This window comes from Sciurus carolinensis, chromosome 5 (genome assembly GCF_902686445.1).
Source record: "Sciurus carolinensis chromosome 5, mSciCar1.2, whole genome shotgun sequence".
Lineage (NCBI taxonomy): Eukaryota > Metazoa > Chordata > Mammalia > Rodentia > Sciuridae > Sciurus > Sciurus carolinensis.
In genome coordinates this window covers 42709810-42733891 of record NC_062217.1, presented here as the reverse complement: position 1 = coordinate 42733891, position 24082 = coordinate 42709810, and the positions used below count along the sequence as shown (strand labels likewise).

The window sequence follows — 24082 nt, the reverse complement described above, 5'->3', positions numbered from 1 at the left end:
GTCTCCTTTTCAGGACACTACCAAATAATCAAGGGGACCCCGCTGCGCAAAAGTCCATCGTTAAAGAATACAAGTCCAAACTCTTCCACCCAAGTTAAGCAACGTGTCAACGAGAAAAGTAAATAGATAACAGTGGTCACTGTCATTAAGAATAAGAATAGTAATAACAATGTCACCACGGGGTTCCGTACAGCAGCTGCACGTGGAGCGGCTTCTCCTCTTGCCCAACCGCCCGCAGCCTCCCCAGCAAGCCCACACCACACCCCAGCAGAGCGAGCGGCCACCGCGCGCTGCGCCAGGGGCGGGGCCGCCTCCGCGGGGCTCTGCGGGAGCCGCGCTGCGCCCCGCCCGCATCCGGCCCCGCCCGCGTCCGGCCCCGCCCAGCCGCCACTCCCACCCGCCCTGCCCTCCGGCGCCTGCGCATCCTGCGGGCGGGGCGGGCTCTACCCGTCTCAGGTGGTGGCTGGTGGCTAGGGGGTCGTTCTCTCTGCGGCCTCTGAACGCGTTTTGCTAGTCTCGATGCTTCTTTGGGAACAGCATCCTACCGAAGGACTGGCGACCTCACTATACTTCTACCTGACTGGCTAGAGACCCAGGAAAAGGAGACGGAAGACCAAAAGTCAGTTGATTTAAGAAGCAGCTGAACAGTGTAGGAGTTCAACTCTTCTCGCAATCTCTTCGGCTACTACAAAGGAAGTTTTCCAGCATCGAGTTGGACTTACCGCCAGCGAGCAAACCTTGAGAGCTTGTGTGCAGAATTATCTTTTAAGGGTAAACAGCCCAATTGCGCAGCTGCAGGTTCCCTTCTAGGCTGTCAACGAAAGTAGTGGCATGTCAGGCATTCTTGATGTTGCTCTGCAAACTAGACGCACATTTGCGGGAGTAGGAGGGGTGTGAATCTTCTCCCATCATTCCTAAACAGTACTAATTGGGATTACCAGCAATCCTGGGAAAGCCCATGTTATTTTTGGATTTTGTAGTTATGACCCAACTGTAGTAGTTGGAATTTAAAATGTCATTGTTATAGAAAGAAAACTATGAATTAGTGAATAGTTAGATGTGGTGCGTCTTCAGAGGTTTGTATTTTGAAAGATTCTTCCATATAAACTGATGACATTTTATAGTGAAAGAAAAGTCATTTCTACAGTTTGGAAAAATCATTTATTGCAGATTTTTGTACTAACTTGGGAAATTTTAGGTTGAGCTTTATTGATAATTGTATATGTATTTTTAAATTGTACATTAATTATAAACCTAAATATTTAGCATAGAAGTTTTAAAGAATTATTTTCTTAATCTCATTTTCTTATAAAGAAATTCTACTTGGACTCAGTATAGTATCATTGAGTGAGTTTCCTTAAGATGTAATCTAAATTCTAATAAATTGCTTTTCAGCAACATGCTTAAAAACTTTTCATTCTCCCTTAACCAATAGTTATGAAAAAACAAGGTTTACTAATCACCAAAATGCAACAATATCCACAACTCCTTCGAAGACCCTTACCTCCCAAACTCCCTAAGCTGCCTTTATATAAAAAGAAAATCCATACAGGTATGTGTATTAATCAGATATTTGTATCAGCCTTTAGGTATTTTTCATTGAATTTCTCTGTCTTGCATAGCTCAGAATAATATTAGTTAAGGACACTAATAATAACTTACAGATGTTTGTTGTAAGATGATAACATCCAGGTAACGTTGTATAAGCGTAGACATTGTTCCTCATTTGTGAATTTGGTAAGTATGAATTTACTCATTGGTAATATTTATTTGTGTAATTTAGCACTTTCCCAGTCATTTGTGGATCAGTGAAAATATGAACTGTGCAACACACAGTGCGCCCAGCTGAAATGGAAGAGGGCTATCTCTGCCTTCTACTTTCTGCTCCCGTACTGTAAATAAGTGCCCCTTTCCTGGTTTATTTAGTGCCAGGCTTCTTGAATTTTTGTGCTTTTTGTTGGTAATGTCACCATTTAAAATGACCCTAAGCATAATGCATAAATGCATTCTAATGTTCCTAAGCACAAGAAGGCTGTGATATGCCTCACACAGAGCAATCAATGTGTTAGGTAAGCCTCTTCCTTCATGTACAGCACTGTTGGCTGTAAGTTCAATGGTAATGAATTAATGATGTATATTAATAAATGTTCGTTTTAGTCTGGTTTTTTATCACTGTGACCAAAAGACCTGACAAGAACAATGTGGAGGAGGAAAAGTTTATTTTGGTTCACAGTTTCAGAGGTTCAGATCATGGTTGGTGAACTCCATAGCTCTGGGCCTGAGGTGAGGCAGAACATCCTGGCAGAAGGGCATAGCAGAGGAAAGCAGTTCTGGACATGACAACCAGGAAGTAGAGAGCTCCTCTCACCATGAAAAAAATAAACCCAAAGTCATGCCCCAAAGGACCTACTTTCTCCAGTTACATCCTACCTGTCAACAGCTACCACTCAATTATCATTTCATCATTTAACATTTTTGCATTGTCTCACACATGAGATATAACCAAACTGTAACAATGTTTAATATATTTTTATTTGTGAGGGGCTGAGGCAGAAGAATGTTAAGTTCTAGCCCAGCCTCAGCAGCTTAGCAAGACCTTGTCTCAAAATAAAAGAATAAAAAGGGGTGGGGATGTTGCTCAGTGGTAGTACCTTTGGGTTTAATTCTCAGTATCAAGAGAGAAAGGGAGAGAGAGAGAGAGAGAGAAAGAGAGAGAGAGAGAGAGCGAGAGCGCATTGGGATTAGTATAGGACTTGAACTAATATTTGAGGGATTAAAGTGAAATGAAATTATTTAATTATAGAGGAGACCCTGGGTAGTTTTGATGATAAAGTACTTGAAAAGTAGAAATTTAAGAATATATATACTAGAATACTAGAATAAATATACATACTAGAAAATAATCAGGAATCATGGTGAGATGTGACAAAAAACTAGGGAAGTACAGAATTGAGAAGACACACCATCTTGTTTGGGAAGACTTCTTGAAGCATCTCTTTTCTTTTCATCCAGTTAGACTACCTTCCCCTCTTCTCCACAGTAGCCTATACTTACTCCTGCCAAGCACTTATAATTTTCCATTGTTGCTGTTTTCCTGTCTGGTCTCTATACTAATTTGTGAGATCCTTGCTGATAGTAAAGTTTGTACTGTTGTACCCTCAGCACTGTGTGTATAACTGGCATCACATATTGTAGGTGTTAATGTGCGTTCAATGAATTGATGAGAATAGTAAGTCAAGTTGTAGTTGTCAAAGAAAGATCATTATATAAGGTCAACTTTGAAAGAAGAAAACAATTTAAATTGGTTAGTTAAGAGAAGGTATTCCCTGCAGTGTGATCAACCTATGAATGAAATTATTAATGAGCAGCCTGGCCTTTGTGGTTATCAGTAGTAATTAACTTAACTGAGGATTCTCATTGGAAAATATAAGTCATGACATGGTAAGCCTGAAGTGAGTCCATGAAATTCATGAATCCAGATCACAGGGATTCTTCTTCTTTTTCTTCTCTTTTATTTATTTATTTTATTTTTTGTACTAGGGAGTGCACCCAGGGGCACTTAACCACTGAGCCACATCCCAAACCCTTTTTATTTTTTATTTTGAAACAGGGTCTTTCTAAGTTACTTTGGGACTAAATTGCTGAGGCTGACTTTGAACTTGCAATCCTCCTGACTCAGCCTCCCAAGTCCTTGGGCTTATAGTCATGCACCACCATGCCCAACTACATAGATTCTTATATCTCAGTTATCACAATGAAGATTCTGATTAAGTCAGTGAAAACATTGGCACTCTCAGGAAACTCAGGAGAAAGTTAAGCCATTGTAGAGTAGGAGGATGGCAGAGAGAATGAGAAGGGATCAAGTTTCAAATACCCGTATAAAAGCACTTTATAAAATTACTGTCTACTTTTAAGATGTTATTTGTAATACTCTCACTTGGTCCATAATAATTTCCTGTTTGCAGCAACTGTGAACAGTGCAAAATGCTCTACAGCAGGAGTCCAGGGATCTAAATTCTGGTCTCAATTCTAACTAAAGTAATGTATGGCTTTAGTAAACATTTTATGTCATTTAGTCAATGAAATTTATCTTTCTATTCTGAAACAGCAGAACTCAATTTCATCTTTGGTTTTCAATTTTTTTTAGTTTTTTATTCTAACCCAGATAAGAATAGGATATAAATCCATCAGAAGAAAAGCTCAACTTTTAAGTGATTCTTATGGTGGAGATAGAAGGAGAGTATGCTCCCTTGAGGTGTACATGAGCTGGTGGGGGAGCATTAGAATTTGGGAATTAGAAACTCTACAGTTGTTACATTGTTTGAATAAAGCCCTGAGGTCAGAGCTATATTGGATGTGTTAAATGTGAAGAATGCACATGGGAGATGTGTATTGTGATTTGGATATGAGGAGTCACTCAAAAGTTCCCATTAATGCAGGAAGAATGTTCAGAAATTAAATGATTAGATTACAAGAGCTGTAACCTAATCCATCCGTCCTAGTTTGAGGGGATTCACTGGATGGTAACTGTAAGCAGGTGAGGTGTGACTGGAGGAACTGAGCAGTTTTCTGCTGTGCCCTTCCTCCATGATGTGCTACCTCACCTTGGGCCCAGAGCAATGGAGTCGGCCTTCTATGGACTGAGCTCTCTGAAACCATGAGCCTAAAATAAACTTTTCCTCCTATAAGTTTTTTCTTGTTGAATATGTTGTTCACTGTGATGCGAACAGGTTGACAAATGACTCCACCCTCAAATATATCAACTCCTTAATCCCTGAAACCTATGAATGTCATCTTTTAGGGGAGAGGGAAGGCTATATGGAGCTTCAGATATGATTAAATCACTGATTTTGAAATGGAGAGATTATTCTGGATTATCCAGTGGGCCCTAATGCAATCACATGTATCCTTATGAGAGGAAGACAGAGTGAGATTACACACACACAAAAGAGAAGGTGATAAGAAGATGAAGCAAAGAGAGATTTGAAGACAATGACCTTAAATACTGGAGTGATTATGGTCACTAGCAGTCACCAGAAGCCAGAAGAGGCAAGGAAATGGCTCTTTTACAAAAGATTCCAGAGGGAGCATGGCCCCCCTGACACCTTAATTTTGGCTCAGTTATACTGATTTTGAACTTCTGGCAAATTAAAAGTAATGGGACAGAGAAAGATATACCATGCTAACACTAATGAAAAGAAAGCTGAAGTACCTATATTAATTTCAGAAATAGCTAACTTCAGAACAAGAAAATTTTGTCAAGGAAAATCTGAGACAATATATAATGATAAAGGGGCAATTCTTCAAGGAGACATAATAGTCCTTAACTATTATGCATCTAAGAGAAGGTCAAAACATATGAAACAAAAACTGATGAAATTAAAAGGGGAAATGAGTCTATTGTTATAGTACTGATAAAGAAACACCCCTTCATCAGTAAGTGACATATCCATCAGGCAGAAAAATCAGTAATAATATAGTTGAACTGAACACCATCAATCAACTGCGTAATTGATATTTGTAGAATATTTTCTCCACCAACAGCAGAATACACATTCTTTTCAAACCCCATGGAACATTCACCAGATAGAGTACATTCTGGAACATAAAACAAATATTAACATTTAAAAGAATAAACATCAAACAAACTATGTGCTCAGAACACAATGAAGTTGAACTAAAAATCACTAACAAAATAGATGAAAGCCCCAGAATATTTGGAGGTTAAACAAATTATTAAATCACAGATCAAAGAAGTCACAAGAGATATTTGGAAGTATTTTAAATAAGTGAAAATGAAAATATAACCTATTGAAATTTGTGGCAAACAGCCAAAGAAGGGTTTAGAAGGTCTATCTGGCATAGAAATCATATCTTTAAAAAGGAAGAATGAACTAAAGTAAATAAGGTTTTACCTTGGAAAACTAGAAAAAGAAGAACAATATAAATCTAAAATAAATGGAAGAAAGTAAAGATTACATTAAAAATCATTGAAATTGAAGTAATCATTTGAGAAAAATCAATGAACCAAAAGTTGGTTCTTTGAAAATATTAATAAAATCATTAAAACTTCAACAGATTAACCAAGGAAGAGGAGAAGAAATAAATTATTGTCAGAAATGTAAAAGGGGGGCTGGGGAGATTGCTCAGCTGGTAGAGTGCTTGCCTCACAAGCACAGAGCCCTGAGTTCGATCCCCAGTACCACAAAAAAAAAAAAAAAGAAAAAAAAAAAAGAAATGTAAAAGGGGTCATCTCTTCTGATACCATGGATATTAAAAAGGAATCAAAATGTGTTTATAAAAAATATTTTAATAAAAAAAAGAATGTTATGAACAACTCTAGGTTTGCATGAATTAGGGAAGAAATTATATCAATTATGTACAGTTTCTTCTAGAAAACAAAAACAAAGGGAACACTTCCCAGCTCATTCTATGAGAGCAGCATATCTTAACACAAAAACAAAAGATAGGAGGAGGAGGAGAAGGAAGAAGAGGAGGAGAAGGAGGAGGAGGGAAAAGGAGAGGAGGAGGGGGAGGAGGAGAAGAAGAAGAAGAGAAGAAGAAGAACTGATAGACCAATATTTCTCATGAACATAGATGCAAAAAATTCTTCCTCAAAATATTAGTAAATTGAATCCAACAATGTACAAAAATAATTATAATCCGCAAGGCAAGGGAGATTTATTCTAGATATGCAAAGCTGGTTCAACATTCAAAATCAGTTAATCCATCATCAGTAGATTCAAGAAGAAAAGTAATGTTATCATATCAATAGAGGTAAAAAAAGCATTTGTCAGTTTTAAATAGTCATGAAAAAATTCTCAGCCAACTGGAATAAAGGGACACTTTTTCAACTTGATAAAGAATATCTACCAAAAAACTACAGCTAACATCATCCTTAATACATGAATCAATTCTTTTTCTGTATACAAACAGTGAGCAGTTAGAATTTGAAATTTAAAACACAACAATTTACACTGTTCTAAAAATGACATATTTAGGCATAAATCAGTTCATGTTTTTTATAGGATCTGTATGAGGAAAACATACAAAATTGTGAAGAAAGAAATCCAACAAAATCTAAATAAATGGAGAGATATTCCATGTTCATGAATAGGAAGATTCAATATTGTTAACATGTCGATTCTTCTCAACTTTCTCTACAGATTCAGTGTAATTCCAGTAATTCCAAAGTTACTTTGTGGGTAGTACAAAATGATTCTAAAGTTTATGTGAAAAGGCAAACAATTAAAATGGCCAACATGATATTGAAGAATAAGAAGGAAGTATGAGGATTGTCATACCCAACTTTAAGACTCTAGTAGTAAAACTACAGTAATTAAGACAGTACAGTGTTGGCAAAAGAGTAGTCACAGATCAATAGCAAGAATAGAGAACCAAGAAATAGATGCACAGAAATACAGTCAACTAATCTTTGAGAAAGGAGCAAAGGCAATTTAGTGAAGAAAAGATAATCTTTTCAACAAATGGTACTGAACAACAGGGCATTCACATGCAGAAAAAAAAATGAATGTAAATTAGACATGGTGTTGGGCACTTGTAGTCCCTATTAGTCAGGAGGGCTGAGACAGGAGGGTTGAGGTTAGCCTGGGTAACAGAGTGAGACCCTAGCTCAAAAAGAAAAAAAGGAAGAAAGGAAGGAAGGGAGGGAGGGAGAAAGGGAGGGAGGAAGGACAGAAGGAAGGAAAGAAGGAAGGAGAGAGGGATGGAGGGAGGGAGGGAAGGAATTGAAACAACAAATATGAATCTAGACCAGACCTTACAACTTTAAAAAAAATTAACATGAAATGAATCTTAGACCTAAATGTACAAATGCAAAACTACAAAAGTTCTACAATATAACATATGAGAAAATTTGGGTGATTTTGGGTTTGGTGATGACTTTTTACATATGACACCAAAAGAACAACCTAAGAAAAAAAGAATAAGTTGAACTTCATTAAAATTGAAAACTTCTGTGTGAAAGGCATTGTTAAAATAATGAGAAGACAAGTCACAGACTGGGATAACATATCTGCAAAACATATCTGATAAAGGACCTGTATCCAAAACAGATAAAGGACTCAAACTCAACAACAACAAAACAACCCAGTTTTTACAATGAGTAGACCAGAGCAGACCCCTCACCAAAGAAGAAATCCAAATGTCAAATAAGCATGATAAGCTGGTCAATATTAAATGTCATTAGAAAATTGCAAATTAAAACTATGAGATATCATAGCAGACATATTAGAATGACTAAAGTTCTAAATACTGACTACGCTAAATTCTGAAGAAGAGCAATGGGAACTGTCACTTGTTGCTGGTGAGAATGCAAAATCATACAATCGCTTTTGAAAACAGTTTGGTCATTTTGCAAAAGGCTAAGTACACTCTAGCCAGCAGTGTAGCATTTGTACTCCTAGGTATTCACCCAATTGAAATTTAAAAAAAAAAAATGCACACAAAAACCTGCACATGTATGTGTATATCAGTTTTATTCATAATCTCCCCAATGGGAAGCAGTGTCACAGGTGAATGAATAAACAAACTAGTTCTTCCAGACAATAAAATATTGCTTAGCACTAAAAGGAAATGAGCTACCAAGCCATGTAAAGACATGGAGGAAATTTAGCTACATATTGCTAAGTGAGGAAGCCAGTCTGAAAAAAAAAATGCATATTTTGTAATTCTAATGACATTTGGAAAAGGAAAAACCAGAAAGACAAGAAAAATATCCATGGTTGCCAAGATTTCAAGGAGAGGGGAAAGAATGAATAGATGAAGCCCAGTGTTGTAACCTGAATAAACTTGTGGTGGTTTTAGGTGTGATAACTTTTCTTTGTATGCTATTAATGATGGTAGGTACATGCATAATATTCTAATTATCTCCTCATTCGAATATAGAAGTCCTCGCTATATATTCTACTCAGCTCAGACCACAGAAAAATGTCACATAAAATGTTACATTAATCACATTATCACATAATTACATTATGTGATATTCTGTCACTTAAAAAAAAAGGCATATTTGATACAGTGAAGTGCCTAAGAATGCAGGCTTAGTGTATTTCTAGAACTAGGAGAATGCTTATTGTTGTAACCTGAATAAACTTTTGGCACCTTGTGGCTGGTATCAGAATGTTCTCATGTCCAAAGACACAATGATTCTTTTCACCTAACATTGAAAAGAAATGCAAAGCTTTGCTCAGAAAATTTCAGATGAGGAAAAAGTTAATGATGAAATAGCAAAACTTCATCAAAACCATTTATCCATTAGTATTACCAGAGTTTTATTAGCAGCTGCTCATAAATCTCTTCTTTTTTTGTGTAGAGGGAAATGTGGGGTGGGGAGGGGGGTGGATGGGGGGAGGAAAGATAATAGAATGAGACAAACCTCATTACCCTAAGTACATGTATGATTATGATTACTCTTTTGTGTACAATCAGAGAAATGTAAGTTGTACCCCATTTGTGTACAATGAATCAAAAAGAAATAATAATAAAGAAATTTCTCCTTTATCTTACTCTTTTCCCATCAGTTCTGTTTTTCCAAGAATAACTTTCTACCTTTCTAAGTTTAATACAGTTTAGCCTGTCTACTTCAATTGTTTGCTCAAACTTTATCCACATCAGCTTGACAAAAGTCCTGGTAGCTGAGCAAACATAAATAGAGACTTTTTTAGGTGAGAGAAGGGTGAGTGGTAAAGAAAAAAATATGAATGTTAAGACATTATAGTTTCATCTGTGACATTGTGATAATTGTCTTTCAACTTTGCTCTTTTTTTTTTTTTTCCTTGTATAGCTAAGACTCGGGAAATTGAGCCACTCCATGTAAAGTTCACTCAAGGTGAAACCACTCCAGTTAAAAAAAAAACTAATTTACCTGATGTTTCTGCAGAAGAACAATCACAAGCACCTATCAACATCCAAACCATCTCTTTGGATCATAATGTACAAGAAAGAGTCACTGAAATTTCAACATCCCAAAAATCTACTAAAGATGTTAGATCCTTATTTATTCCAAGTTATGTTTTACTTTCAGCTCGAATTTTCAAGAAAAATATAGGAAAAATTAAAAAAAGTTCAGAAAAGTCCACAACTAAACTACCCAAAGTAGAAGATATTTTTATGGATAAAAAATTAGAAGATATTTTAATTCTTTCTTCAAAGTTCTCTCAATCAAGCATTCCTCTCTTGGATTCCAAACACTCGCATCATCATTTTCCAAGAAGTTCAGAATCCACTACAAGAAGTGCAGTATTTCCAAGGCGTCTAGCCAGTGCCTCAAGCAAGGTTGCAACCCTTAGTAAAGTGATGCTAAGCATTACTCAGTTTCCAAGTAACATTGTTCTACCAACACCGATTTTACCAAGAAAACCTCAAAAACAATCTCTCATAGGTAGGTATAATCAGAACATGGTCTCTAGTAATGGGGTCAGTTAGAGCAAAGGGGAGTAAAGAAACATAAATGGTACCCCTTCCCCTGGGTGTTCAACTATTTATTGTGTTTACATTTAATACCTGAGCCAGAGGGCAAAACCAGAAATCCTGACCTTGCAGATCCTCCAAGCCCCAAAGGGGTACTTCCTCCAATGGTAGTGGTGGGAACCAGTAGGGAAATTCGAAGGATCAGAAAAATTAATGTAAAGGAGCATCAAGAATGAACGACGAGAGACTCTCAAAATGGCTTCAAGGAGGAATAACTCAAGTACCTGTTTTATCTAGCCTGCTGGGTTGGCGAAATGGACATTTTGTCCGGTTTTCCACACCTCCTCCTTGACCACCGCCCTACCCCTTTCTTATGCCCACCCACAGCCCTGTCTGCTTAAGACTTTGTGAAAGGTGGATGTTGTTGATATTGCCTCCTTAGCTCTGTGAATTTACAAGTTGACACTTTCTCTGGGTTAAATTCATTGTGTATTTTTCTTCCTGAAATGAAGAGTTGCTTCCCTTATCTCCTCAGGCTTCTTTTTGGAGCTCTGGGGTTCTGATGCTTCTACCTTACCACGGTTTTAGCAACTTCCTTAAAAAAAAAAAAAAAAAGAATGAACGATGATTTAGAAAGTGATATAAACACACTCCAGAAATAGAACACCAATGCCAATGGATGGCTTCATAGATGTATTCCAATGGATAAAAACAGGTCATTAAATGAACAACTATAATGAAGTTGTAACATCCTCAAATTAATTTTTGCAAGTATCCAAAAGCTCTCCCATTTTTTTTTTCTAGAAAATCTTGCATTAGAAAGTGGAAAGAAAGAAAGTGTTCCAAGGCTACTTGAAGGTAAATGCTAAGCCTATTACCATTCTTTTAGAAACTATACATGATTATCTCTCTGTAAAAGTATTGGTGATTTTTTGTGTTTGTGTATGTGTGTGTGCAATTCTGCTAGTGCTTTGGCCTAGCAGAAACAAATGGAAAAACCTCTAAACAAAGATTACACCGTTCTAGACCTTGCATTCATCTCTACCAACAATCTCACAAATAGAGTGTAGGGCAAATGGTTTATAATTATCAGGCAAAAAAGAAGGAAGTCAAAATGATTAAGAACTAGCAGGAAGAACAAGCAGTAGAAACAAACCCCTAAAAGCATTAGGTATAAGAATGATCAGGCACAGATTTTTAAATAATCTGATGACTTCCCGCTCCGTCCATGATTGGGTAGCTTCTATTGGACAAATCTTCCTCCCAAAACCAACTATTGAAGCTGCCAAATGTACATAAAATAACTATTAAAGGCACTGGAAAGCAACCAATGCAGACACAACCTGAGTGACTACAATCTCTAGATGGGCAGTTCTTGAGTTAGCTCTACCCTTACGTTAATTCTTCACTTGTGGACATTTGTGGTGTGGGAGAATACATACAGGTAGAAATTGGTATTTTTCACCGATTGAGGTGATAGAAGTCAGACCTCAGAGTTGCCAGTGTCGTTGGGACTTAAGCAAAATCTTGGAGAGGAGAAAAGTGAAGAGAAATGAATAAAAGAATCTGTACACAAACTCCCTTGGGGTCACTGGCTGATTTCTAAGCCGTGCATATGCAGGAGAGGACCTAGAAACACAGCAGAGAACATCATCTAAAAAGCCAAGGAAGTAAGCGAAGATTTTTGCAGTTGCATAAGAAACAGATAATGGAGTTCGAGCTCTGGCCATGTGTAGGGCTTCTGGTTGAAGATGTGGAGGACCTATGGACTTAGAACTAAGGATGATGTTCTGGGAGAGAGGACAAAACAAAAATACACTAGTGTTAAAAAATTCAAACCCAATCCTTGATAAACCAAAGTGATACTTTCTGCCTAATGAAGAAAACCTAACACTTGGTAGAGATAGAATTATCCAGAGCCCTTAAAATCACTCCTCCACAAAGTCCAGCATTAAGTCACAAAATATTCTAAAAAACAAGATAAAATGTCTGAAAACCAGTAGAAAGAAACTAGGCAATAGAAGCAGCTGCACAACTGGTTCAAATATTGCAGTTGTAAAATGTGTTCCTGCAAATAATACTGCAAGAAATGTCTGCAAATATAGAATACATTTTGCAAAATTTCAAAATATTTTCTGGCTGCACTTTGGTGTGTATTTTCATAGGCCATTTTTGATGGAAAGTGACCCCCAGAATGGTCATGATAAAATAAATTTAAATGTAGATGATCTTTGCTAGGCTAACTCCTGGGATGAAGGTTTGTCTTCTTTCCTTTCCTCTGTGAAATTTACAACCTCAGGAAAGAGTTAAGTTATGTAGAGCACTTGAATCATGCATCAAGGTGATGTTAGGGGGAAAGTGAGATGCCCCTTGGGAGGTGATATCTGAGTTATGATGCCTTTTAATTTTGTGGATCAAAAGGTTGTTTCTGTGATTTGTAGTAAAATTTTTATAAATATTTTAGGTATAATATGAAAAGACTGAGCTTGATGGAACTTAACTTATCCAGGTAAAAATCTATGAGCATATCATTTTGTTTGAAAAATAATTCTGCTATTCACTTTTAAAAAACAAAACAGCACCCATCTGGAAAAGAGGAATCAACCAAGGTTGGGTAGAAGAAAGATAGGGGGCATTCCTTCCAGAAGATGTGGACAACTTGCCCCCGTGGTGACTCAGTCTTATAGCATAAACACTCTTCAGCTTTCACTCTAAAAAAATAACATTTAAATTTCATGTTATATTTTGCTTTCTTTATTTAGGTGGTTCTAGATATAAAAGAACAGAATCAGAGAACATTTTACGTGGTGAAGGTTTTAAGACTGTTGAGGCAACACAATACGAAACAATAGTAGCAATGGCCAACATGGCTGTAGTAATTTGCCAAGTACATGGAAGAAATGCACTTAACCTTAAGGTATCCTAGATCTTTTTTAATAACAATGTCTTATCAATCGTTTTTACTTTCAGTCTCCTGAGGGAGGTTAGTTTTCTTGGAATTAAAGGAATCTTTCCTATTGCAATAGAGATTTCCCAGGAACATAGTCAAATCGTATCTCTAAACCTATCTGTCCTCATTTGCCTTCAGTCCCCAACTAAGTTCGAAAAGCTGCTCAGATCCTAACAGTAAGAGTGTCTTTTGCATTATGTGGCATGATAAGAGAAGTGGAACTCAGAATTATCAGATTTTTAAGTTATCAGCAATCTTTGGACCTTGGGTCAAATCAAATGCTTTTCAACAAACACAAACCCAATATGATGAGTAACAGTAATACTTGTTACCATTTATTAAGCACTACGTTCCAAGCACATGCTACTCTTAAAATTTAGCATTCTGCGAAGTAGGTATTATAATCTTTATCTTACATATGAAAACACCAAGGTTCAATGAAAGTAACTTGCACAAAACTACAGAGTAAGCAAGCTTGGATTCAAACCCAGAATTCTTTGGCCTAAAAAATCTATATATTTGATAAAAACATCAACAACAAAGTGCCACTTTTAAAGTGCCACTCATTAGCCAAAGGGAAGTATGCACTAGTTTTTCTGTCAGATTTAGTGGTAAATATAAGAAGTTCTGTCCAAGAAGAACTCACCACACAATGCGTTTTGTAACCCTGGAGAAACCTCTGAATCAGTAAGTATCTGCTTCAGAAGGTCACTGAACTCCTCAAATTCTTCTTGTGCTCTGAGTTACTTGAAGACAAACATGGCATTATGTGTCAATGGGAAGTAGTACCTAATGGAATAAATTGGCAACTCTACTTCATACAACAAAAAACACACCAATCCCTTCCCAAGAATTCAGCTTTCTGGCCCTCTTATATAGACTTCTTTTCAAAGGAAATTTGGGATTTGGGGATTTCAGTTCTCAGGGTTACAACATTTAGGATTTTAATCTTTCAGGATCCTGATTTGAGGGATTTTGATCCTTAGAGAATTTGAACTTTGGGGAATTTATCTTTGGGCATTTCAACATTTTAGATTATGGCTTGGAGTTATGATCAGCATTGATAAGTAAGCTACTAGAGCTTATCAACAAATTCAGCAAAGCTACAGAGTAGATCAACACCAAAAAATCACCTGTGTTTCTGTGTACCAGTAAAGGAAATTAAGACAGTAATTCCATTTATGATATGATAAGCATCCAACAGAAAAAAAGGGGAAAACAAATGAACAAATAGTTCACTGAAACAAATTACCCTCCTAAATATGAAAAGTTCTTGACCTCACTCAAAATAAAAACAATGCAATTTAAAACTACAAAGAGAAACAATTTCTCCCCTCACAGATTGGAAAAAGTGTGACAGTGTTAGTGAGGTTATGGTATTGCCATTAGAAATTAAAAATGGAACACTGTCATGGGGAGAATTTATTTGTTAAGAATTAATATCTTACCTCTTCACTTTCTTTTAGGGATTTTTTCTCCTGCACTGTCCAGACTTGTCATCTTTGGCTTTCCAATTGATATATCTTAATTTATCATATAATGACTTCCGTCAATTTCCCTTAGAAGTGAGTCCATTTAATTCTTGTATATATGTAACTGTTGTGTATATATATATTGTTAAAATTTATTATTGTGAATAATTGTAATAAAAATAGACACGATGCCCTGAAGTTACTATAAAGTAAAAACATTTTGGATTGCATCTGAAAAGACTTATTTGTACACATACAAAAAGTATGGTACACTTCTCTTGGGAAGCCCTTGACATAATCCTCAAGGCAAGGCTACGGTCAGGCTCTCCAATATGTTCAATGTAGAAAATTTGTTCAATGCATAAAAGAGATTTCCTCTAATTCTTAATAAATTCTATAATAAACACGTCCCCATGCTGAAAGCAAAGTTAGTGATCAGGTGATGTTTTAGCAAGTTTAATTACCACAGGCTACTCAATGAAATATATGAAGGATAATCATATACGGGCTGACCTAATTTAATGCTGTTTTAAATAAACAAGACATTAGGGAAGATTTAACAATTAGGGCAGATTTTTTTTTTATAGTGTCTTTAGTCAATGCCTCACCAATGACTGAGTAATTGATCCTTTTGTGAATTGACTTTCAGAATATTGACTTTTAGTTAATCTATTTTTAGCAAACTGACCTGCTTCCTATTTCAAATATACAGTATTAAAAATACATCTTTTCCAGAAAAACAAACAAAATGCCTATTTCATGGAGCACATACTTTAGTGGGATGAGAGCATATGTGCATATACATTTTCATGAGTGATCTGTCCTATGGAGATAAGAACTTTGAGGAAAAATAAAGTAGAAGGGAAAGGGAGCTATAATACTGGGTTTTTAGTTTTAACAGGAAAAACTGCTTTTTTCTAATTCATGAAACCAGTTTTATTAATTTGACTAAAAGTAAAATAGCAAATGTAAATCCAGTCGTGTCTGTCATAACATTAAGTATGAATACATTAAGTGATCCATTCAAAACACCCAGATTGTTAGGCTGGGCTTTAAAAAATACACAAGGTCCAGTGATATGCTGTCTATAGGAGACACACCTAAGCTTGAAAGCTGAAAAGTAATTGAAAGTAAAAGCATGAGAAAAGATATATCATGCAAATAACCCCTGTAAAAAAAGCTGGAGTGACTGTAATAGTATTAAACAAAACAGATTTTAAAACAAAAAATGTTACTAGAGACAGAGGGATATTTTTTCAGTATATCAGGATGATGTGAACATACATGCATTTTACAACAAAACACCAAAGTTCATGAAGCAAAAACTGAAAGAAAGGAAGAAATAAGAAATTCAATGATTATTATTGGACACTGTAATAATGCACTTTCAATAATTCATAGAACCACTAGGCAGAAAATCAACAGGTAAATAGAAGTCTTGGATAACACTGTAAACCAGTTAGACTTCAAAGACATCTGTGAAACAGTCCAACCAATAGCCACAGGGAAAAAAATTCTCAAATTTTCATTTTCCAGGATAGATCATATGTTAGGCCGCAAAGAAGTCTGAACAAATTTAAAAGGATTAAAAATCATAAAAGTTTATTTTTTTATTATAGTGGAATGACATTAGAAATCAAAAGCTGTGATTTGAAAATTCACTCATGTGAAAATTAAGCAACTCATTGTTAACCAATGAGTCAAAGAAGAAACCAAAAGAGAAATTACAAAAAAAAATTTGAGAAGAATGAAAATGAAAAGAAGGAAATAATAAAAACTAGTACCATAATTGGTGAAATAGAGTAGAAAAAAAATAGAAATAAAGTCAACAAGTCCAAAAGTTATTACTTTGAAGAGATCCATGAAGTTCCCAAACCTGCATAGACTGATGGAGGAATAAAAAAGCAGAAGACGCAGGTTACTATAATCAAGAATGAAAGGTCACTCCTGACCTTACATATTTTTTTTTATAAAAAGAGATTTTAAGAGAATACTATAAATAAATTGGCTGCAAGATTTAGTATTCTCCACTCTATCAGTTATTTTATAACAATTAAAGGCTCCATATAATATTAAAAAGGACTAATTTAAAGTGATTTTTAATGTTCACTAGAAAGCCCGGCATGGTGGCACATTCTTGTAATCCCAGACACTGGGCAGGTGAAGGCAAGAGGATTACAAGTTCAAGGCCAGCTTTGACAACTTAGTGAGACACTGTCTCAAAATAAAAAAAATAAAATAAAACAAGGACTGCGGATGTCTCTCAGTAATAGAGCATCCTTGGGAACAATCCTTAGAACCAAAAAATGAAACAAGAAAAAACAAAAACAAGCTTCATTAGAGAGAGCAGAAAGCAAAATTTATATTAAGTAAAGATCATGGAGTTAAATGGTATGTCTTTAACTTTGGTATTAAAATGAAATTACTGTTATATCTCAGTGAAACAGTCTTGCTCTGATATCTGAATATTGCTGATCCACTGTCCCCCAAGAGGTTGGGTCCACTTACCATTCCAGTTCTGCAGCCGTCTCCTCCGGCCCTCATCTTGCCATGATTGCCTCACATGAAACCCTCAGCTTGATCAAGAAGGATGACCTTCCCATTTAGAAAAGGACTCTTCTTATTTTTAAATATGTTTTTATTTGTAGGTGGACATAATAGCTTTATTTATTTATTTTTACGTGGTGCTGAGGATTGAACCTCACACATGCCAGGCAAGTGCTCTACCACTGCGCCACAATGCCAGCCCGAAAAGACTATTCTTGAGTCAAGGACATGTGAATATACTAGTTGCTCTGTCTCCCTAGATCTTACATATTAATGCTGGTCACTTGTTTTAAAGGTTTATTAAAAGTATTTATTGAAAGATATAAGCCAAGTTGTGTTGTCATACTGATTTTATTATATTAGTTCAAAGAGTTTATAAAAGATAACAAACAGGAGTTTGCATACTTTATTATTCTGTTCATGTTTGTTTCTCTTTTCTATTCCCCAGATACTTTGTCTTAAAAATTTACAAATACTGAAAATGAGAAATAATCCCATCAAAGAAATTCCTTCTGAAATCCAGTACCTTAAGTACCTCCGAATTTTCAGCATTGCTTTTAATTATATTCATGTTCTTCCATATGGGTAAGGTTGATTATCTGGAATTTATAAACATAGAAAATTATTTTATAATTTAGTAAGGAATCAGCTTCTCTTTTGGAAGCAGCTAGAAGCTTTTTTGCTATTTAGTAATCTTTTCTATTTAACTGATTTGTTTCTTATTATGGTATTAAAACTAATCCTACCAGCTGCGTAAATGGCAATTAATATGAGTGTAGTGAATACTCATCTAGAGATCTGTTACTGACTATGGAGTAAATGAACTCGAGTCCTCTAACACAATTCAGGTAAGAACCTTGCACCCGACCTTTCATAACCTTTTGGATATGGGAAGAGCTGAACTTGGATTTGGAAATCTACACCTCTAATTTTTAAGCTGATGGTAATTTTCCATTTTATCTGCAGGAAGTAATTTGACCATTCTTGGTCTCAATTTTCTAATGTATAAACTAAATAGATTGGTCTATGTGCTATCTAAGATCTTTTTAACTCTAATAATACTGCTGATATTTGGGTATATAGAGATGGACTTCTTTCTACATAAGACTTGTTAATTATTTTTTTCTTTTTTGGTTCTGAGGATTTAACCCAGGGTGCTTATTAACCACTGAGCTGCATTCCCAACCCTTTTTATTCTTTTTATTTTGAGACAGGATCTTGCTAAGTTGCTTAGGGCCTCTCTAAGTTGCTGAGGCTGACTTTGAACTTGTGATCCTCTTGCCTCAGCCTCCTCAGTTGCTGGGATTTCAGGTGTGTGCCACAGTGCCCACCTGGCTGAACTTATTTAGCTCTTAATTAAAGTTGTGAACCAAAACCTTAACCAAATGCCCAAACAAGATGCTTCTATTGATTCCAGTTTAACAGATTGAATGTAGGTTAAAGACATTATATATAAAAATATACGTGTTATATTTTTTATATAGGCATATGCACATAATTGCATATATTTGTATATATACAGAGAAATATATAGGAATATTTGTGTACATTTGCAACTACATATGCACCATCTAGACATGAATTTGTGCTGGATAACCTGTAATCATAATTACATATTGTAGATAATCCTAACCATCATTTTAAAAATGTAAAAATCTTTAAAGCAACAAAACTTTGATCATAACTAAAGATTCAACATTTTGTTCATTGTTAAGAGATTGGGCACATTAGTATGAACTCTTGGTTAAACACATCAAGAAAAGATTGACAGCATAATGAAGCCAAGAATGAAAAACATAATGGGCAAACTCTATTAACCTCAGAGAAGATTTAGAACAGCATCTGACATAAGTGGATATGTTTATTTGCAGGGTTGTTAAATGAAAACTCACCAAGAGAGTGCTTGCACAGTGAGGGAAAGGGCTGAACTGTATCTACTCAGGAACTATTGTCATCAGAATCCTAACTTGCTGAGCAAAAATGACCTGCTGTCGAGTGGTAGGATTTAGGGAGCATTAACTGAATAAAATGGAGTGAAATGCAGTGAGTCAAAGTTATGCAACATATTAGAGATAGTTCCAGTTCCATATAAATTTTGAATTTTGAATGTTATTACTGTCAAAAGTAATTACCCTGATGCATTTGGCATGCTGTTTTTGTTCTTGTACGTATTTCAGCAGATGTTCAGGAAGCATCTACTGTGTGCTCCCAGGAGCTCACTGCCTATAAGGAAGGCAGACAGTTGGATACAATAATAGAGATATGAATCATAAGATTTGTGAATTCCATAGAGTGGCATGCAACTCATGCTGGAGGATGAGAGATGACTCCCTGGAAGAGATGATGTTTGATCCAAGGATGGTCATGAGCATGGGGTTACAGGGTCTGGAGAGAGCCAGGGAGAGTTGGTCCAATGATAGGATGGATATTTGCTTAAGGAAAAGAGATATGAAGCAACATATAAAATATGGGATGGGAAATACAAGGAGTAAGCTATTTTTAAAGAAAAGTCAAGAGGTGAGAAATTAACCTAGTGTGATAATGGGAAACAGATTATCCAGGGGCCTTGTGATTCAAGATTTTAAAAAATTATACTTTATGTTGTATGCAATGAGAATACATTACAGGGGAATGTGGAGTCTATTTCAGGTCACACTGGTGGCAGTACAGAGGGATGGATATGAGGGACAAAGCAGAATTCAAGGTGACCAGTTTTAGGGCTATCACAATAGTTCAGGCAAAAGATAAAGAAAATTTGGACAAGGGAAATGGTAGTGTGCGCAGAGAAGGAATATATTATTGAGAAATAAAGTATAATTTGCAAGATTTGGTACTGATGAGACACTCAGCATGGAAGAAACTGAGGAATCAAGGTTAAAAAAAAATGAAATGTGACTCCCAAATACCTTGAGTGGAATAAATTAATCATGTGAAATTTATTTATTAAGTATACTAAATAGTGGGCTCTGTCCTAATAGTTGGATTTAGATTAGTAGACCAAAAGGGACATGATCCCTTCCCTTAGGTGCTTAGAATTTGAAGGAGGACATGGAAATTTTAATAGATACTGCAATAAATAAATAAATATTCTAAGGGTTATGAATGAAAAGAACAGGAAGAAGGATATGAGTTAAATTGAGTTGCTAAGAAAACATTATTTGAGGAAATGGCATTAAGCAGAGTTCAGGCCAAGAACAGAGAAAAGAATATTCATGCAGTGGGAATAAGGTAGGTGAGAGACTGACCCTGCGAGTCTACCAGGAAGCCAGGCTGGCTTCAGGGATCATGAGAGTGTGGCCAAGAGTTTGACCATGGCTACATCCCCTGAAGTTTTGGAGGTCACTTGAAGAAGTGTATAATTGAAGTGCCATGAGAAGCCCTTAATTAGTTTTCAACAAAACAATGGCCAGATTAAAGCAAAGGAGTTTTGAAGGGTGGAAAATAATGTGTTTAGCTTTAGATTAGCATGTTGGTCTTAGGTTGTTTTCCATCCCAACATTGGACTTAGACATAGTGAACCACAGAAGAGTTTTGTGCTGGAGATATTTTCATTTAATAGTACATACTAATTGAAGGCCGTGAGATTGTATAGAAGAATTATCTGAAGAGACATGGCTGGAGAAACATCAGGATTTCAGCTAAAGACAGATGAGGAAATTCTGAAGATGGAAGGGGAAAAAAACTCTCAAACTTCCCAAAGAAAACCAGGAGTATCATGGCAGTCAGATTATTTCAGAAAAGAAGAATGATCAATGATATCAAGTACAACAGAAAAACTCAGGTTAAAGTTGAGAACAGTTTCAGTGGAATGGTAGGAACAAAAGCCAGTTTGCACTGGGGTAAGAGAGAGGAGAGGGAAGAAATTGGTACTAATGAGTATCAAGACCACCTTTTGGAGAAATTTGGATGCAATGGGAAGAGAGAAATTCAATAAAAGATAGAAAGAATATGGGATCTTAGAAACATTTTTGTTAGTATTTTTTCTTTTTAAAGATTCAGGCATATTCACAGGATGAGGGAAAGGAACCAGTAGAAAATAGCCTGGTGATATGGAAGGAGGCCTGATGGTACAGAACGTGGAAAGGAGGTGGAAGGGAAAGGAGTCACAGGCACAGGTGGAGACCCTGGCCTTGAACAGGAGGAACGATCCTTACCTCCTGAAACTGGATGCAGGCCCTAAGAACGAATGTGGAACGCATGTAGTCCTGGGGTGCGAAATCAGAAAACTCATTTATTAACAACAACAAAAAAATTTAGCTCCCATTATGTGTCACTTGAGAGAGATTACTCTGAAATGACTTGAGTTAAGACCATCTTTGAGTGTATGAAGAGTGACAATTGAAGACACTTTTAATGATTGAGTATTGCTATTGAGATAATTGAGATAATGGAAAACAGAGCAACGCTGCTTCCTGAGGGCAGAGCCAGGAGCCAGGAGGGAAGGACCTTGAAGCCAGAGGGTTGAGCTGTGAGTTGCAGATGATTATTCCCTGCCTTGAAAGCAAATGGAATTTACCCAGCTGGATCCCAAAATTGCTTGGGTGTGGTAACTGCTTATTAACTTTTCATTTTCTCCCTTTTGAACCAGAATGTCTCAAACTGGTATTTGGTGCCTGCCCCACCATTGTATCTTAGAGGAAGATAACATTGCCTTAGTTTCATAGGCCACCAATAGAGAAAATATTATGTCCCTGGATGGATTATGTTTGGCGCCTCACCTCCAACTTCTTTAAATGATGAAGTTTGAGTTTGCGTTTTAGATGAGATGTTGAACTTTGAGTTGACGCTGTAATGGGATAAAACCTAGGGGAGTTTGGGATCATTGAAGATATTCTGTATGTGGGGTAGAGGTGAATCTAGGATGGACTATGATCAGCAGAATAATTGTTCCTAGAGATGTCTGCATCCTAATCCCCACAAAACATAGACATGTTACAAGGCGTAGACGGGGAACTTAGACTACAGATGAAAAGGTTTCTAAACACTGATCTTAAAAAGTGGGGAGATTATACTGGATTATCCAAATGGACCCAGCCTAATCCCATAAATGCTTAAAAATGGAAGGGAAGCAGCTTTGCTCTTGCTGCTTTGAAAGTGGAAGAAGGAGGCCATGAATCAAGGAATGTGGTGGCTTATAAAACCTGGGAAGGACCATTAACTTACAGCCAGCAGGAGAACAAGGACCTCTGTGCTATAGCCAGAAGGAACAGAATTCTGCCAACAACCTGAATGAGCAAGACACAGATTCTCCAGAGAGGAATACAGCTGGCTGAAGCCTTCATTTAGTCTGGTGAGACTCTGCCAGACTTCTGACCTATGTAACTGTAAAACAAATCAATCTATGTTGCTTTAAGGCACTAAGTTGATGTTGCAATTTAAATGACAGCTATAGAAAGCTAATACAAAACCACTTGGATCACATATTCATAGAGGAAGACAGGCAATAAGTAATACATGTAGTAAGTAAATTACTTAGTAGGTAATAAACGGAGTAACTTAGAAGGTAGTAAGTGATATGAAAAAAAAAATAGAATGGCATAAGGAAGTGAGTGAAATTTTAAATGGAACATTCGGGTAGGCCTTATTTAAAAAGGGCATTTGAACAAAGTGTAGGGTTAGTAGTGTATATTTAGCAGTTCAAGTAAAATTTAAAAGTACTTTATTAAATAAAATACTTGTTACCTAATTTGAAGCCACAGCATTAGGATTTAAGTTAAGATGTAAACATTTTCACCAGGCTAGGTGGCTCATGTCTGTAATCCCAGTGACATGTGAGGCTAGGCAGGAGGATTTTCAGTTTGAGACCAGCCTCAGCAACTTAGTGAGATGCTGTCTCAAAATAAAAAGTAAAAAGGGCTGTGGTAAAGTGCCCTTGAGTTCCAACCCCAGTCTGCCCCCCGCCCCAAAAAGAAAAGACATATACTTTTTCTATATTTATCTAATATAAAATATGTTTAACATCAGACTTGGTGGCACATACTTGTAGGCCCAGCAACTTGGGAGGCTGTGGCGGTATCACAAGTTTAAAGCCAGCCTCAGCCATTTAGCCAGGACCAAGGTAACTTAGCCTGACCCTGTCTCACAATAAATAATAAAAAGGGCTGGGGATGTGTCTCAGTGGTTAAGTATCCCTGGGTTAAGTCCCCAGTACCAAACAAACAAACAAAAAAAACAAAACCAAAAATTAACAACAACAAAAAATATTTAGATTACCTTTTTCTAGTCTTTTCATCATTGTCTAAGTTTTCTTATGATTTCGGTATGTTAAACAACATTTTTCTCAGATATATTATTTAAGTCACTTAAACTCTTTGTAGAACTGTGATGGAGTTCTTTCACTATTGTCTTTCTAGTCCTCACGAGGTCTTTCTGCTTTCATGAGACTCAACATGACATCATGACACCATTAAAAAAGCAAGGGACTCTCAGAGGCGAGTTTTGCCCCTTAACCTTAACTTTAGTTTCTATCTGGAAGTTAGAAAATAAGGAAATCTTGTAAATTACTTTTTAAATTCTCTCAGTTATTTTGACAGATTTTTCTTTTTCCCTTGACCTAAGTTTCTAAATCAAAACTATCCAACATTTTAAAAATTATATAACAGCTCACTGTTTCAATGTAGGCAGATTAAAAGTGAATGAGGAAAAAAAGTCTGTTTGGCAAAAGCACCAATTCACGGAGATC

The 24082-nt window shown here is 36.3% G+C and overlaps 1 protein-coding gene across 1 annotated transcript in view; it reads left to right on the top strand.

Annotated features, from left to right (window-relative positions):
* The first annotated feature begins 1437 nt into the window (after positions 1 to 1437).
* The window catches only part of Lrrc63 (leucine rich repeat containing 63), a 55247-nt gene continuing 32602 nt past the window's right edge, over positions 1438 to 24082 (top strand). Inside the window, exons 1-6 of the mRNA XM_047554299.1 lie at positions 1438 to 1552; positions 9806 to 10402; positions 11236 to 11289; positions 13194 to 13348; positions 14848 to 14946; positions 17849 to 17985. Coding sequence (XP_047410255.1) covers positions 1438 to 1552; positions 9806 to 10402; positions 11236 to 11289; positions 13194 to 13348; positions 14848 to 14946; positions 17849 to 17985 — 1157 coding nt within the window. The remainder of the gene's footprint in view (positions 1553 to 9805; positions 10403 to 11235; positions 11290 to 13193; positions 13349 to 14847; positions 14947 to 17848; positions 17986 to 24082) is intronic.